This window comes from Mesocricetus auratus, unplaced genomic scaffold (genome assembly GCF_017639785.1).
Source record: "Mesocricetus auratus isolate SY011 unplaced genomic scaffold, BCM_Maur_2.0 Super-Scaffold_4256, whole genome shotgun sequence".
NCBI lineage: Eukaryota > Metazoa > Chordata > Mammalia > Rodentia > Cricetidae > Mesocricetus > Mesocricetus auratus.
This window is the reverse complement of record NW_024429182.1, coordinates 77,521,259-77,539,905: the sequence shown is the minus strand read 5'-3', so window position 1 is coordinate 77,539,905 and position 18,647 is coordinate 77,521,259. Positions and strand designations below refer to the sequence as shown.

The 18,647-nt window shown below is 43.1% G+C and overlaps 1 protein-coding gene across 2 annotated transcripts in view; it reads right to left on the bottom strand.

Annotated features, from left to right (window-relative positions):
- Window positions 1-10,123: 10,123 nt before the first annotated feature.
- Window positions 10,124-18,647, bottom strand: part of Usp31 (ubiquitin specific peptidase 31) — a 66,338-nt gene continuing 57,814 nt past the window's right edge. For both annotated transcript variants that reach the window (XM_021229243.2, XM_040755221.1), the window contains one exon: window positions 10,124-17,948. In XM_021229243.2, the coding sequence (XP_021084902.2) occupies window positions 16,378-17,948 (1,571 nt within the window). In that variant the 3' untranslated portion in view covers window positions 10,124-16,377. The remainder of the gene's footprint in view (window positions 17,949-18,647) is intronic.

Sequence of the window (18,647 nt, the reverse complement as noted above, 5' to 3'; positions counted from 1 at the left end):
TTCCAGGACAGCAAAACATAAAAAAAAGACATGCAGGTATGTTATGGAATATTGCTTTAACTTAGTAAAGATGTGTTATATTTGTCTCTACTGCCTTAGTTAATGATATAAAGATGTGTTACATTTGTTTATGCTGCATTTGTTTAATGATGTAAGGATGTGTGTTTAATTATGTAAAAATGTGTTGCTGTGTCACCTTATCTGATTAAGGCACCTGATTGGTCAAATAAAAAGCTGAATGGCCAATAGTTAGGCAGGAGGGGGATAGGAGGGGCTGGCAGGAAGAAAGAATAAGTAGGAGTTGAAATCTAAGCTCTTGAGGAGGAAGAAGAAGAGAACAAAGGAGAAACAGAGGGACATGGCTGGGATCAGAAACCAGGCAGCTGCCAGCCAGCCAAGGAAAAGCAGTGAAAATAGGATGTACAGAAGGAAAGAAAGGTAAAATGCCCTGAGGCAAAAGGTAGATGAAGAGAAACAGGTTAAGTTATAAGAGCAAGCAAGAAACAAGCCTAAGCTAAGATCTAGCACTCGAAACTACTAAGTCCCTGTGTCATGAATTGGGAGCTGGCTGGTGGCCCAAAAGACAAAGCCTGGTACACAGGTGAAATCCAACTGGAGTCTGTATTATGACAACATTAATGTCTGGCTTTGACCTGTCTACTGTGGTTATGTTGGCTGCCCCAGGGGAAGCATAGCAAAAGATATGAGAGAAAACACTGAGTAATTTTTACAACTTTTGGGCAAATATGAAGGTTTCTTTACTATTTAAAAAGATACACCCAAAAACACCCTCTAAATTCTGTTACCAAATTGTACAAACTGTCAACTTCTGGATTTGCTGTAGTAAAAATTCCTCAGGGATTACACAGAAAAGGATTATCTTGAAGGAATCCTCTTTGGAAACCATATCTTCATATACACTTGTATATGTCACTACATTTTCCTATTTAATTGTCTAGTCCTGGACAATTAAACCACAAGTTTTGAAATAAAACAGTTCAAATTTGGTTCCTAGCTAAGATCTACCATGCACTGTCCCTGTGGCTTGCCATTATTTACTTTCTCTGGGTCACTGCATAAAATTAAAACAATGAAACCTACTTTGGTTAGACAGTTACCTATTGTTAAGAACCTCTGCAATGGCACCTATCAGGGGATAGACAGACAAAAGATCTGCTGTCATGGTAACTACATCCCACTATTACAGTCAGTGGACAAATCAACAATTTCCAAGTCCACAAAGTCCTCTAAAATAAAATGCAATAATGAGCTAAACACACTGCAGAATAGAAGCTGATAGTCCAAGGACTTAGAGGTTTCTTTTGAGATAAGGAAGAACTTGCCATGTGAACATCAGAGAGAAAAGTTCCCTGGCAGAGAAAGCATCAAGGCCTGAGCTCCAGAAGCAAAAAGCAGATTCTATCAGGAATGATAGAAGGTGGTTCTAGCATCTGAATCTTGGTGCTCCCCTACCTGCCCTTTAGGGGGTGACCAACCCATGAAGGGAGAGTCCTTATTAATGACTGATTATTTTATAACTACTAAATTTAAGAAAACTGCCCTTGGGGCTGGAGAGATGACTCAGAGGTTAAGAGCACTGGCTGCTCTTCCAGAGGTCCTTCATTCAATTACCAGCAGCCACATAGTGGCTCACAACTGTAGCGATCTGGTTCCGTTATGGTGTTTTGGGGATACAGCACTTCACAATGACCCAAGAGAAGGGCTAAGGATGTAAATGAAGACAAAGACAGCTGCTCATTCTTGCAAGGAGAATGGCGTTTATTTTAACAAGAGCTGAGCATTAAATACCAATAGCAGAAATGGTGGAAAACTACCAAGGTCTACCAAGATCAGGAGCTCCCCTTCTCAGGGCCCTCTAGCAAAGGAGGGGCAGACAACTGGAACTTGAATTTAGACAATAAAGATGGGCAGAAAACAGGAACTTGCATTTAGACTATTCTGGGAGGAGGGGAAAAGAGGTATTTTGCTAGAAGCTCCTAGTCACCAGCTGGTCAGCAGACCCCCATGGGGGAAGGGTGCAACACACAACCATCTGTAATGAAATCTCTCAGTCTCTTCTGGACTGCAGGCATGCATGCAGACAGAACACTATATGCAAAATAAATAAATAAATCTTAAAAAAAGAAAGAAACAGAAAACTGCCCTTAAAAAATGTGACTAGCTTAGCTGGGTGGTGGTGGGGTGGCACATGCCTTTAATCCCAGAGCTCAGGAGGCAGAGGCAGGTGGATCTCTACAGACTGAGTTTCAGAACAGAGAGATACACAGAGAAAGCCTATCTAAAAAAAAGTCCAAACAAAAACAAAAAGTAAGGTTGTGTAGCTTCTCCACCCTTTCCACCACAAGAGGACAGGTGACAGGTATTACTTACAAAACCATGCCCTAGTCACTGTATCTGCTGAGGCTTGATATTCCCATTCCCCATGGAAGGATACTCTCTCAGCCTAGACACATGGGGGAGGACCTAGGCCCTGCTCCAAATGATATGACAGACTTTGATGATCCCCCATGGAAGGCCTCACCCTTTCTATGGAGCAGAAGAGGGATGGGATGGGGTCAGTGGGGAGCATGGGAGGATGGGAGGGAGAGGGAACTGGGATTGATATATAAAATAAGATTGCTTCTAATTTAAATTTTAAAAAACATCAAAGAGAATTGTCAGGGTGGGAGATGTTATTTACAGAGGTGGAAAGGCTGGGGTCCAGTAGTGTGTGGTGTTTTGGTATAGACAGCCATACTTTTAAAATGCTAACTTACCTGGACTCCTCAGGAAGCTGATCCCAAGTAAAATCAACTATTAGTATTTTCTGTGTTTCTGGGGCAGGTGACCATAAGATAAACTCCACTAAGGGAAGAAAGGGTTTTTTTTGTTTTGTTTTGGTTTTGGTTTTTCGAGACAGATTTTCTCCGTATTGTTTTGGAGGCCATCCTGGAACTTGCCCTGCAGACCAGGCTGGCCTCGAACTCACAGAGATCCGTCTGCCTGTGCCTCCAGAGTTTGTTTTGTGGTGAGGTTTCTGGCTTGCTCACTGATACACTTGGCAGAACTCCACACCGAATCATTGATGAAATGAAAGTCCAGTCTATGCCCGGTGACCTGGAAGTATGTGGAGTCTTTTAAAGGCTCCCACACAGTTTTCAGTCCCATTAGTTCCCATCTTCCAGTCCAGGGACGAGGTAAGTTTTCCCTGCAGGGAAACATCAACACCGTCCAGAGCCTTACACATCTTAGCATCAAATCAAAAACCATGTCTTGCCACTGAGGACCTGAGAGAGCACACAGCTGACCTCAGATATGTAGGAGCATGTCCCTGCCTGCCACCACAAAGTAAATATAATGCAACATAACAAAAAATGAAGCATGCCAGGAGTAGAAGAAAGGTTATAACGGAAGAAAATGCACATGTGACTAGATACTGGTGTCACAGGCTTAGGCTTTCAGATAGCTATGTCGCCAATGAAAACTGACAGCCAAGTGGGGAACCGCACCAGACACCCACACTCTACAAGTAACCCATGGAAATTCTAGAACTATAAAACAACAATCACCTAAACTAAATTGAAAACACAAGACAGGTTTGACAGCAAATTGGACACAGCTAGAGGTTGATATGTTTTACAAATGAAATAGGGGTGCCTGGCTTAATTTTAATTTCAAACAATAGAAGCTTGGTATAAATACGTCCCATTCAAAATTTTAGACATTCTGAAATGTATCTGCTATTCATGTGAAGCCCCTATTTAATAGGATGCCCCTTCTTTTACCTGGAAAGATCAAGCCCAGCTGGAGAAGACTCATTCTGCTGAAAATATCCAGAATAAAAAATGAAGATTTAAAAAGGAGGAAAAAAATTCCCAGGAAACAAGTGAAAGACATTTGAGAGTCCATGAAAGGTCTAACCACATGAAACTGGGGTCCTAGAGGACAAACATGTGCCAGAAGCAATACTTAAAGCAACAAATGGTTGAGGCACTTCCAAGTCAGATTCCTGTTATAGGGAATAAAATACAAGAAACCCACACCTTTGTTCATCAGAAGAAAACTGATGTAAAATGAACCCCTTCTAAAGTCCAGGGAGAAGCACCCTGCCCCATATTGTCCAAGCAAGAAGACTGACCACAGACTTACCAATGAAAGAAGGCCATGGAATGGATATCAAAGAATGTAATCCCCAACCTAGAGTTCCATCCCGGTGACAGTCCCCTCCAAAGCTGAAAGCAGGGTAGGGATGTAGCTTAGCAATAGAGTGTTTGCCTCACACCCAAAAGGCTGGGGAGGGCACTGGAACCCAAACAATACAAACCAGGCAGAGGGAGAAAGGGGTCAGCAGATAACATAGAGAAAGTGGCTGAGTCTGGTGTGCTGGGAAGAGAGCGAGGGAAGTCATACTCCAGAGGTGACGGCCAGGATGGGAAAGGAGAGGTGAAGCCCAACTCAGACAGAGCCCTGTAGGCCAACAAGGAGGGGGCTGGGGGAAGCAGAGATGGTTCTGTTGAGGACAGGCAGGGCTGTAGCAGAATTGATTTGCACATTGTCTTGGTGTGTTTACCGCTGTGATGAAGCAACTTGGGAAGTTAAGAGTTTATTTCATTTTACAGCCCAGGGAAAGCATTGTAGGAACTCAAAGCAGGAATCTAGAAGCAGGAGCTGATGCAGAAGTCATGAAAGGGTGTTGCTTACTGGCTTGCTTAGCCTGCTTTCTTAGGCAACTCAGGACCACCTGCCCAGTGGGTGGCATCACTCACAATGGGGTGGGCCCTACAGAATCAATCAGTAATCTAAGAAAATGCTCTGCAGACTTGCCTACAGGCAAATATAGTGGAAGTATGTTCTCAATTGAAATTCTCTCTTCCCTAGGAAACAAGGAGGATCCTAGGAGAGACATACATGGTCCCCCAGAGAAAGGGAAAGTGACAAGAGCTCCTAAGCAAATTGGGAGCGGGGAGGAGGGGGAGAAGACGAGGGGGGAGGAGAACATGAGGGAGCAGGAAGACTGAGTCAGGGGAAGAATAGAGGAGAGCAAGAAAAGAGGTAGATACCTTATTAGAGGAAACCATTATAGGTTTAAAGAAAAATCTGCTATGAGGGAAATGTACAGAGATCCACAAGGATGACCCCAACTAAGAATCTAAGCAATAGGAGAGAGGCTACCTTAAATTTCCTCCCCTACAATGGGATTGATGACTACCTTAAATGTCATCCTAGGAGCTGATGAAAGCAGATGCAGGCATCCACAGCTAAGAACTGAGCCAAACTCCTGGAATTCAGCTATGGAGAGGGAGGAGGGTCAAGACCATGCTAGAGAAACCCACAGAAACAGCTGACCTGACCAAGTAGGAGCACAGGGACCCTAGTTGTAAAACTGGAGAAGCCATCATTGGACTGAACCCAGCTTTCTGAATGTGGGTGACAGTTAGGAGGCCTGGGCAGTCTATGGGACCACTGACAGTGGAACCTGTATTTATCCCTAGTGCACAAATGGACTTTGGGAGCCCATTCCCCATGGAATACTCTCTCAGCCTAGAAACATGGGGGAGGACCTAGGTCCTGCCCCAAATGATGTGACAGACTTTGATGATCCCCCATGGAAGGCCTCGCCCTCCCTGGGGAATGGATGGAGAGTGGGAAGCAGGAGGGGGTGTCTGTGGAGGGGAAGTGGGAGGATGGGAGGGAGAGGGAATTGGGATTGATATGTAAAATAAGATTGTTTCTGAATTTAAAAAAATAAAAAAAGATTTGGTTTCAATCATGAAAAAAAATAAATTCTCTCTTCCACAATGAAGCCTGTGTTGACATAAAATTTAGCCAGAACATGTCAGTAATCAGGAGATGTAGTCAACTAAACTATTTATTTATTTATTTATTTATCTATTTATTTATTTGGGTGCTGGGAGCGGAACCTAGGGCTTGAGCATGCTACTCATACACTCTTCCACTGAGCTACATACCTAGACTGAAGTATTTACTTCCCAGAATAAAGATTTTATCTCTAGCTTGTTTCTCCTCTCTTTCTCCTTTTTAAAAGAAACTAGAGAAACGTTTTCAGCTAGAAAGCAGATCATTGTTGCTGTTTGGTCCTTTGTTGTGCCTAGAGCAGATACCCCTCAGTCAAAAGGTTAACAGCCTCTTAATGAAAAAACATACATGGATCAATAAACACAAATGATTTCCTCTTTAAAATATAAAGACATTTCTAATCCAATAAGAACTAAGAGAATGCACCATTAACACGGGCTTAAAAATAAAATAGTAACAGGAATTCTTCAGGTAGAAGGAGACCAATCCCAGGGTGAACTATGGAAAGGATCCAAGAGCAATGAAAGTGAATGTCTGGGTGAGTCCCAGCGGAGACTGGCTGCATAATGTTAACACTGTTAAAGGTACACAGAGTCAGAACGACGAGCACAGCAAATGGTCAGAAAGGGCAAGAGAATGAAAGTGCTCTAAAGCCCCGAGGGGTGAAAAATACTAGCATGATGTTTCTCGGGCTCTCATAAATCCAGAAGGCAATGCTGAAAGCCAGCACACACCCGGCATCTCAGCATTTGGGGTTGTGGTGCGCAGGGGTCAGTTGGAAGTCAGTATGAAGTACACGGGGAGAGCCTGCCTTTAAGAACGAAGTGGCAGCTGAAGTTAAGGGAGGAGATAGGTTTTAAGTATGAGGCAGTTTGGGGCAGAGTAAGAACAAGGCCACATAAGCTATCCACAGTGCAAACCAGAGCACCTGCGTTTGTATCTGCAACATTCAAGTGAAAACCCAAGTCAAGTGGGGCATATCAGAAACTCCAGAGACAGAAAGATAGATCCCTAGAGCTTGGTGATCAGCTAACCTAACCAAACCAGTAAGAGACTGTCTCGAAAAACAAGGTAGAGAGCAATGGAGAATTCCCGATGTCAACCTCTGGCCCCCTCATACAAGCACACACATGTCCAACCATATGCACATGTACACACACACACACACACACACACACACACACCTATACAGGCACAGATGCTTGCCATTTAAAAGATCAAGGAAGAAGAGACAGATATAAAGCAGGCGGTACAGAAGATTTCCAGAAGGGTGGAAGGAAGGTAGAAGGCAATGAAGTCACTTACAAAATCTAGATAGTTAAAAGTGAAGCAGGTGATACAAATACCAAAGAAACAGTAAGACAATAGGTAAAACCAAATGCATCAGTAATTAAGTGTAAATATATACAACACCCCATAAACTAAATACTTCCTTGTGTAGACACCACAATCTGCATTCCACGGGAGAAGACCTCCAGGCACAGAGAAGTTGAATAACTTGTCCTGATTTTCCAACCGTTAAGTCACAGTTGCAGGGTCCAAGCCCAGCAGCCAGCCTCCTCTGCATAGATCCTGCCTACCATCCCACACCTCCACCACTCTAGGTCACCCCTCCTACATCCTGCACCCAGATTCCTGCAGCAAGCCCCTAACTCCTTGGTACCACATTGTTGTCATGGTGACTGTGCAATGACACAAACTGGATTTCATCTTTTCCCCCAAATTAAGCTGTTCCTGATTGTCATTTACTTTGGAACAAAGGTAGCAGGTCATCAGGTTCCTTTAGATGGTTACTCCTCCCTTCTTCTACTGCTTCTTGCCCTACATGCCAGGAAGGGTGACTTCTAAAAAGTAGTTTCCCTTGGGTGGAATGAGAGCTATCCTGCAAGGCCTCCAGGGTTAGCTCCTCCTCCCTTACGATGGTTACAATGATAGCAACCATTCACTGAACATTTTTCTCTACCCAGAACAGTAGGGCAGGCTTAGAAAGCATCATTCCCCTTTAATCTTCATGACTCCACCCACTAGGCAGAAAGTTTGATTCAGACAAGTCAGTTAGTCCAGTAGTTCAGGGAGTCACCACCATGTGCCCTCCTTTAAGAGGAAAAAGAACAGGCAAATGCAGCAGGCCAGCTCCCTGAATCTCCCTCAGGCATACGTAGCTCCAGCTGATGGAGCAAAATGCAGAACATACAGTAGAGAGGAGGTAGACTGTAGTGTGGACTGCAAGTCTGAGAGGCAGTCCAGGAGGGCTCTGAAGCAAGGTCGTGTTTGGGAGATGATGTAAGGGCGTCTCAAACCTAGGAGGCAGAATGCCTCAAGGAACAGCATGGAGGGTGGTGTTCAAATGTCACATTCATTACTTTGACTCTGTGCCAATATCCTAGTGCTGGACCCCAGAGATAGTGCTATGAGAAGGGGCCTGGACTCTCCTTGGAATGACAGAAGAGTGTCATCTTCCCCATGTGACCTTTTATGAACCAGAGGCTGGTGAGGCCCGTCTGCATTCTGTATACCACAATGTCTTGAGGCCCACTCTAGGAGACAGACTGAATCCTTGGAACTGGAAACTGGATCTGAGTCTCTATGGGGTTTTTCATAAACAAAGGGAGACCTAGGAAATACCACATGCTGGTCTTAACTAAATGTCGAAGTCTCGTTGTTACCTTTGACTCATGAAAAATGGGAGGCCTGGAGAGTTGGTGCAAAGGTTAAGAGCACTTGTTGCTCTTACAGAGGATCTGGTTCAATTTCCAGCACCCACCAGGTGACTCACAACTACCTGTAACCCCAATTCCAGTGGGGTCTCAACGGGAACCAGGCATGGACATGGTACACAAACATTCATGTAGGCAAAACATTCATACACACAAAATAATAAAGACAGAATCCCAAAGGGCTCTGCATGAGGTAGACCTGTCCCACCAGATCAAAGTCCTGGACAATCCACATGGAGATGCCTACAAAAAGGGGGAGAGACACAGGCAGAGCCCAAGCATCTGTTGAAGTCTGGATCCCACCTGGGGAAGGGGCACTGACTTGGAATGACAAGTTTTCAGCCACTTCCTGCTGGCTTAGGCCTCAAATCTCTCATTGGGGCTTTAATACAAAGGGAAAATGGACCAGGTCGAGGGACTTTGCCTTTCTTCATGAAGACATCAGAGGCTAAAACATGTTTGCAGACACTGAGCATCAAAACATCCAAATTTAGTGGAGACAAAGAGGTCTTTTATATATATTTATATAAATCTATATGTTTTATGATATACGAACATTTGCAAACAGTGTGGTGTGGTTAAGTTGAAGGAAAATCTTACCACTCCAAACCAGAGGAGGCGGCTAAGTGCTGTTCTGTATGATCCGGCATGTGGTCTGGCCCAGCCCTGCCATGACATTGTGCTCCCATGGTGCTCACTTCTCTGGGAGAAATGGTTGGCTGGAGTATTTACACAATGAGCAAGGCCTGCTCAGGGAGGCTGTACTCAACTCATCCCAGGCATTTCCACCCTTAGTTAAGAACTGGTAAAGTGGACTTTTAAACTACAGTGGAGAATGCTGAGCTCTATTGCCCCCAAGTGGTCATAAGTGATACGACACCCCACTAGAGTTCTGTCTGTGGGTAAGACAGCTAGAAAACAAAAACAAACAAAAAACAACTCAGAAGATGATTAAAGTCAGGTACTCAGAGGCTGGAAAGATGCCCAGTGATTAAGAGCACTGGCCATTCTTCCAGAAGATCTGGGTCCAGTTCCCAGCAGCCACACAGTGAATCAGTCTTCAGCAACTCCAAATTCCAGGGGATCTAAGAGTCATTTCTAGCTTCCCCCAGGCACTAGGCACAGGCACAAGTGGTATACTTACACACATGCAGGCAAAACACTTATATACATAAAACAAAAAATAAAGCAGGTATTATGTGGGTAAGGGGTGAGAGAAGACTGGGGAAAGAATACTTTTTATGCTACTTTTTCTCTTATCTCCAAAGAGGAGCAATGAAGAAAACTTGTTGGAGGTAAGGCAGAATGTGAGCTCTTTCTTGCCCAGCTATGTAGCTCAGGACAAATAGTCTCTTATCTCTGACCGGGAACACTGAATAAGTATGGATGTGATCTTTTTACACAGAAATTGCATTGGGGAACTGGCCAGACTGCATGGTAGTATCCTGTAACTTGATGCTTTTATGTGAAACGCTGCAATTTTAAGACATTTTGTTGTACAAATCGATGTAGTACAAATACTAGTCGAGATTGAAAAAAAAACTGGTTTAGCAAGGGGGAGAAAAGAAGAGTATGTCTTGAAGAAGGCATTGTGTAATAAATTTATTATGTTTTGTTACATTTTCCAGTTTTCTCTTAATTCCAATTGTATACTATATACCCAACTGCTGTCTCAGAAATAAAATGTTTTAAACATAAAAATATAAATTCTGCTTCTTAAAAGTGCATACACTTGGAATAGTAAAATATACAAATAAATAACAGAAGGCAGTGACACACCTCATGCACTTGGCCTAAAATAATTTAAAATGTAGGATACACTTTCTTCCAGCCTGCAGGATAGATACTCTGCCATCCTTTCACTGAACAATTTATATAGAGTTCATTATTGGCTTGCGAATGACACCAAAGCATTTTGTGTACAGTGATATGACATGCAGCTTTTAAGACACCTAGAGAAATAAACGCCGCTGTAAATACACAAGAAAACCAAGAAACCATTTTGGTAAGGGGGCCTGAATTCCATTTTAACCAGTGGTGAGAGGCACAGTCGGTGGGCAGACCTACACAGAACATAAATGCCTACCGGAAAGACCACAGAACCGCAAGTGCAGAAACACAGTCCCCCAGTCTGGAATAGCACCTAGGAAAGTTCATGCTGCATGTTCACAGCAGCAGAGAGCTCGACTCTGGGAGGCTGTGCCAAAGCTGTTCCAGCTCTGATTTCTCCTGATTCCTTACTCCTGAAAATATGGACCGTGTCAGATAAACTGTTTCATTTCCCTTTTTGTAGGCAGCCTGATGCTCGAAGGGATGAGGTCACACAACACAGTAATTATTTTGAAGATGGTATAGTGCACCCAGCTCACCACAGATTAAAACCAAACTTCATGTGCCTCTGTAGGTAACACATACCGCCAAACTCCTGGATAAGAATTGATTTTTGTTGTTGTTGTTAATTACATGAAAAAATAGCAATGAGAGCTCTAAAATACAAATAAAATGTTTTACATTTGTTTTTAAACTTAAAAGGACTCCTAATGCTCCATTCTGAGTTGGAAAGATCTAGAGTGGAGTACAATCTGAGCAGGGGGGCCCACTGCAGCCTGTAGCTTGCAACCTTGCTGTCAAAAGCAGAACAGGGTTTGCAAGGCTAGACAGGTGCTTTCTATTGTCTTCTGCCACATTTTATAATCTGGAGTGACTTCCCTCCTACACGGGTCTCAGCCCACAATAGGATCTGGAGAGAGGCTTTGGGAATGAATTTGGAACCCTTGGGGGCACTCTGCCTGCCACCAGGAAGTAAGAACAATTGCCAGACTGGCAAGTGATATGCCATCCATAAAATGTTTCATAGGTCCAAATCAGGCCTTGAAGTCAGAACACTGTGTCCCCTGAATTTCAAGCAGGGGATTGACACCTTCTTTTAATTTTCTTGTCCAACACAACTGGAATTCCTCCTGAGTACTTTGCATGGCAGTGATGATTCTTGCCCTAAGTTATTGGCAAAGAGATGGTATACCACATCCTTCTTAATTCTGACTGAAACTAAACAGAAAGTCACAGGACCCAACAGTGCTAATTGACACCAAGAGTCTGGGAGAGGCCCAGACATTCCAAGTCCCTTGATGATCCTAGTATCCTCAGGTGACTCACCCAGAAGAGGCAATGTGTATATGAGATTCGAAGACACCTCTCATATACAATATGAGCCTCCCTGTCCCTGTCCCTGTCCGTGTCCCACGGGAGACAATGGTTTTAAATGAATGTGAGATGGATCTAGACCTGAATCCATTATATAACACTTTCATACATGCGGCACCCTTAATTTTACAGAGAACGGTGGTTGGGAAGCCCCAGAACCTTCCTAAATAGCTCCAAGTCTCTTCAGAAGCATTTAAAAATTGTTAGCACTATGTGAAGCCATATCTCTCCTTGTCATGAAGGATACGAGAAGATATAAAAAATTAAAATCTATAGAAAATGGCAGGTTATTTCTTAGAACAAAATACTTTAGGAAAGTCTTCAGGCTAAATACAGAATATACAACAGTGTATGTTCAACATACCCAATCCACTCCTGCTTGCAAAATACTATTATATACACAATCTCACCAATGATAAAAAAGATTGACAGAGAAAGACACAAAGCAAACTAAAATTCACATTCATGCTCATCTAAACTGATGACTAAGCCACATTTTAAAAATTACAAATTCAAAAATAGAGTTCCAGAATCTGAGTTGTCTGTTTTTCTTTTTTTAAAACCCAACGTTTGGTGTAGTTTCTCTGTATGCTTTTTAATAGGTTGCTTGCATAGGTAGTATGAACATGCTTTCTGGGTTAGATGGAGAGCATGCAAAACTGCTGTTTTTACTTGGGGGTCATGCTCAAAAGGCAGCTGCAAAAAAAAATTTGGGGTCTCGTCAAAAGGCAGCATGGGACACCGAACATTGAAAGAACATTTCAGGTGGGAAATAAAAAGCATTATGTCCCATCTGAAAGGTGCAGTCAGTTGAACAGCAATGAACCCTTTATAAAACTAAAGCAAGAGTAGCTTGTGTACTAGCAGCTAACTTGTATTTATGGTAGGCACTGGTCTGTCAGCAAATTTTGCCCTTCTCAACCCTAAAAGTAAGTATCAATGCACCTCCAAACTGTATTTTATTGAAACTGTGCTTTTATTTTCATCCTAGTTCAAAAGTCCAATCCAGGACACTAATTACATTTGTATTCAATGACAGTCTATACAGGAAACTGTAACTTCAGCTATTTAGTAATCTATCAAAATGAAACATGATGCCATGTGTCCATCTACTTAGAGGCTTTAACCGAAATGAACTTTGTTCACGACTCTTTAGTCCATATGCCCTTAAGCTGCCACTACTGCTCCCATAACACACCATTCCTTTTTGTTTTATTATAGTGAGAGGAGTGACAATGCACCCCATCCCTCAATAGCCTTCATAGCCATCTCATACAGAGGGATGATTCTAATGCAAAGTGACTAGGTACTAGATTTTAACTGATACACAGTACAGACACTCAGCCTGAACTAGTGGCCAGAGATCAACAAGGGCACTTTTGCTTTCCAGATAAAAACTCAAGAGAACCTCAGGCCTCTGCTGACCAGAACCCATTTGGGTGTTTCTGCTGAAGACTATCACTCCATGGCAGGCCATTTGCTCTGGTGTCTCCCAGGACCCCTCAACTACAGCAGACTGCTGAAGCTTTCCATTTGCCTCTATATGCAAAGCAGGTTCAAATGAATTGAATGAATGAATGATTAAAGAAGAATTACATGTGTTCAAGGCAACCTCAGATCTCTGCACAACTGTGGCATAGCACAGATATCCCATATTGCTCTATTGATCTGGCATGGCACTATTTACTCTCAGACATAAGAAAATACAAGGATCTTAAGTGACGCTGAGCACTGAGGAGTCATGAAGGCAAGGTGGAAGACTGACCTAAGCAATGTGTAGCCTCATGCACAGAATGTTTACAGGAAAAGAGAACAAGGATAAAATGGAGTTTTATTTAACACCAAAATAGATAGATAAATAAGAATACTACCAACGTATCACTCTGTTGGTTGGTGCTGTGTGTCTGCTGGAGCTGACTGCCCTAACCAGGCTCGATGATCTGCCAAGCAGAAACTCAGGTCTACCATCTGAGCAGGTGATTTTGACCCCAAAGCACACATATGATCACTGTATCCAAATCACTGGGAAAAGACTATAATAACCAAGTCCCTAACCCTGCTACAGACTGAATGAGCCCAGTGACAATGCTCTTGTCAGCTATTTCACTTCAGACAACACCTTCAAAGCAGCTTTTCTTGGGTCTTAGACACACCCCAGAAGTCAGGAATTAGATTTCATTGTGTCTCAACCTCACAAGCACGACAGCTTCATAGCCTAGACAATGCCGCAATACATCCTGATATTTTCTATTAAATTAAACATGAAATAAGGACTAAACTCCATATACATATGGCTATTTGATTTTATTATATTAAAGAAATTGTATTTCTAGATCCCATGGAAAAGTAAAGAGACTTGTACAGGATTTTTCTGGTTTTCTTTACTTTCTTTTTTTTTTTTTTTAAGAAAACATGATACATGTGGGAGGAAGGATCCATTCCTACTGCATTCAAGAATAAAACTTTGTAGTATTGTGAAAATTAAACTAGTTTCTATTCATCTTAATTATGGCAAAACAGCTTGTTATTAAAGTCCTTTGTCTTATCACACTCTCATTCTAAGACTGTTTCAGAGGCTCAAATCACACAAATGCTCAATTCCTGATTCTGATGGCCTCATATTTGGTGCTTTTTCAGAAAATAAAAACAATAAAAGAAAATAAGATTAGTGGCTAAACAGTGATGGGGCTGACCTTGTGCCACTGAACAATGATGACATGCAAAGGCAGCTGTCACCTCAGTCACACCAAGGCAGAGCAGAGAGCCTCAATGCTTTGGGGAGCCACAAGGGGGGACACAGAAGCAGCCAATACAGGACTGAGTGCAGTGGACACTGGCTCACACACACTGGACTTTGTGGAGCACTGTGGTAATGTGCATGAGGCTGAACATCTAAGCCTCAAATACCACAAAAGGGCTGAAAATCCCAGCCACCCTGACCCTGCAAGCTACCAGCTAATGTCCACATTAGCAGCAAAATAAACTTAAGTAACCTACTGGAAATACTTCCCAATAAGTATTCATAAAATAAACAAAACAAAAAAGAACAAAAGGACAGTGCAGAAACCAAAACTGCATGCACCTGTGCACTGCAGTCGTTTCACAGAAATACTCAAAAGGGAGTTTGTATGGACCTGGGAACCATGAGCCTTAGTATTTAGTAACACATAAACTCAACATGCTGTATTTAATGACAAAGTGACAAATGTTACTCTAAGATCAAGACCATGATTCTCTTGATATTAGAAAAAAAAGAAGATACTAAAAAACTGGGCTGGAAAGTATTTCCAAGCAATTTCACCAAGGTTTGGAAAACTGTGTTTTGCCTGTGAAAATTCAGTGAGGTTCCCCTCTTCATATATAATAATGCAATTTGCAACTACGAGCCAGAGGGAACGAACGTATGCCAGACTCTGCTGAGTTCTAGGTCTGAGATAAACTCTTCAGAACAGAGCAGACATAAGACTTCCTGAAAAGCAGTCAAAAGGAGGACTGATGGGAAGGATCCAAAGTGCACATGTAATGCTTTGTCTCACATCATGTCAACACACCATCGTCAGTGACTCTGGGTAGGAGGCAACTTCTTTCTTTTCCAAGCAACAAGACAAGGCAGTAAGCATGCACACAAGAGGTGGGATGAGATCCTCAATATCTGACAGAAAAAAAGCCGCATCAGGGAAGAAAATGCTATCAACTCAGGCTTCCAGCTTGGAATAGAATTTTTTTCTGGGAATCTTTCAAAGGCATTAACTGCTCTGCTACAATTCATAATTCCAATAGCCTCAGAGAGCAAATTTAGAAAAAAAAAATTAGTGACTGGCTTTCTGACTATCCAAAACTTACACAATCTTAGAACATATCCAAGGAATCAAGACAGGCGAGGATATGCATATCACTGCAGATATGAAGGTAGCAAAAGAGTTTATGTCTATTTCTGAAACCTCTACCTGTGGCAGTAGGAGAAAGGACACAGTTACCACCTCCCCCCATGTTACCTTCCTCTTGAGCCCATTTATTAGTAATGTGCATCAACCCTAGACTAGCTGAGTATATATACCTGAGAAACATTAGTGTTAAGATATTGCCTTTACAAAAACTGGGAGGTGGGGCCAAAGTGCAGAAAGCAAGTTTTCCCTCAGTTTATTTTGTTGTTAGCGTCACAGTTTTTGTTTTTTGTTTGTTTCTTAAGTTCTTGATGCCACTCAACAATCTATACGAAGATAAATTCTGCTCAGATGAAACCCAAGTCAAACAGTTCATCTGTCTACACACTGATAACTTAATTGGTTCATAAGTTTCCAAACCCTAGTGTCCAACACAAGTCATTAGCGTTCTCTAAAAAGAAATAGGTACAATTGCTAAAAGGACTATCTAGATTATTTTCTACAGTTATTCCAGTTAGCTTGGTATCAATGCTTTGCCTATGGCTGTTATTTGGTTCAATGGTAGAATAAGGCGACACTTTTAACAATTTGAATTCCACACACACACACACACACACATACTCATACTCTCTCACACAGTCAGGCACATGACCCCCCAAAAAATACAAAATAAAATCATAGAGGGCTTTAGTGGGAAGGGAAGAGTTCTAAATAAATAAACATCTGTACAGATAAAACACCCGGATTGCAGAAGATCACTGAGGTTTTTGAGAAGGCCGTGCAGAGGTTTGCATGCTAGACGATAGCTTTTTGGAGCCTTTCTCGCTGGCCAGCCTGCTACTGGGAGACAAGGGAACTCCAGAATCTAGCTGGGAAGACTTGGATCTGCGAGCAGATAGCAAGGAATGTTTAGCAGAAGCAGGGTCCTTGGAGACAAGCTGTTCTTTTCCAACTGCATTTGTGTTTGGCTGCTGTGAGCCTGGGGTCTGATGGCCTTTCTCTGCCTTGTCATCTGTTGTGTTCTTACTGACTGACTTGACAGGGTTCCCACCAGCCTTTTTGGACAGCAAGGTTGTCTTGCCAAGATCAGTAGACCGCCGGGTTTCTTTCTGTCTCAACGCCGACTTAAAGAAGGACAGCCCCTTGTCCTCAGACTTGCTGTCTCTCTTCAACCCAGAGCGCACACTTGTGCTAGGTGAGCGCAGACTGGCCATGGAGGAGCTCCGAACGTGTTTGCCATCAACTCTGCTGTCTCCTGCTCTGGCCTGATTCACTCGAGGGGAACTGGGTTTGGAGGTGGAGGTGGAGGTGACACTGGCTCTGTCAGAACCTAAGCTTTGTCTAGAACCCTCTCTACTCAAGCTCCGGTCAGAAGTCCTGCTCTTCCCAGAAGGGAAGGAGCCCCTGGTGGCAGGGCCTGAGGCTTTTTTGGCAGATATGGAGGAAGAGGAATAAGTGAAGGCAGAAGCAGACTTTTGCTTCTGTGGTGAAGGAGAGGACATGGATTCCTGGGACTTTGGGGATGACTCTTTTTTGGGTTGGGTAGAGGCAGGCGACGAATGTCTTCCACTGGCCCTGGAAGAATCTGCTTTGCTCCGACAGTGGGCAGGTTTCATGGAAACCTTCATAGGAACAGGTGAAGAAGGGGATGGGCTTGAAAGAGAAGATTCCTGGCTGGCCAAAGCTGGCCTCCCCTTCCGCATGCTCTTCTCTGGCTCAGAAGTGCCTTTGGAACTAGGGGATCTCTTGGTTGTGCTCTCTGGCTTCTTTGTGAGGGAGTCTGAGTGGCTTGAAGGTTTTACCTCTTTGACTGGAGAGCTGTCAACAGAATCACTCTGATCCACATAAGCAATCTGGTTATTATTATCAAAAGGATCAGAGACGGGGGCCAAGCAATCCCCTTGTGCTAGATTTTTGCTTGGTGTGTCTACAACACTGGAGTTCAATTTTCGAGAGTCTGACTCATCTTTGAATACACCTTCCATGACAGCCAGTGGGGCCCGGCCCATAGCCTTGTGCTCTCTTCTGTGACTGTCACTTGATTCCTGGTGGCTACCAGAAAGGTTCCGTAGACTACCGAAGCATGAAATAGAGACTTTGTCATCACCTGCCTCCCCAATCCTTTCAAGAGTGGAGGCAGATCCATGGATCGGGGAGTCCCCTGAGAAGCGGGAAGGAGAACTGGAGCGCATCTGTAGCTTGGCAGACAGGGACCAAGAAGGTCGCATGCAATTTTCATTGACGGCCAAGGGGCTGGTGACAGAAGATCTGGATGACAGGCTCTGACGCTGCACACTTCTCACGAATGGTCGAGTAGAAAAGCCTCCTGCACAGCACAGAAAATTCTGTCAGTTTAAATCAACAAAAATACTTAGTTCTCCTTAAGACACTGAAGATAGAGCAAGGGCAAGTCTGGTGAACGACAGGACGATGACTTCAAAGTTGGCCTGTTTAATAGAGTCAAGGATAGCTGTGTGCTTTCAACTCTTTGAGGACCAGTTCCCTTATCCACTGGGAACTATGGGCTATGCTAACTCTGAAGTCAGCAAAATGTTCTCCATCTATTTCCTCCTACATCAAGGTGAACATGCTCCCTTAAAAGATGCAGTAAGTCTGTGGGGCTGCTCAGGTAAGTGCTCAGTTCTGTGATCTTACCATAAAAGCAGTTACAAAATTAAGCAAGGATAGTTATGTTCCAAAAATTATGAAAAAAAAAAACCCAGCCATCCACATGTGGCCTCTGGCTACAGTTTGCTGACTGTTGGTCTAATTAGATAATTAAATAAAATCTTAGAAGTCTGTGTCCAGCAAGGATCATGCCACTCAAAGATACTCCAGCTCCTTTGTCTTCCTGAAGGACACCTGGAACTCACAGAATGAACTCGTTGGTCAAAATGGCACAAGACTCATGACCCCACTGCATTCCCTGTAGAAGTAAGTCTATAACAGGTAACAATGAAAGAGCATCAGTGGAAAGAACTACAGCCTTGGGTACTATACATACTACCTTGAGTGACTGGTAGAC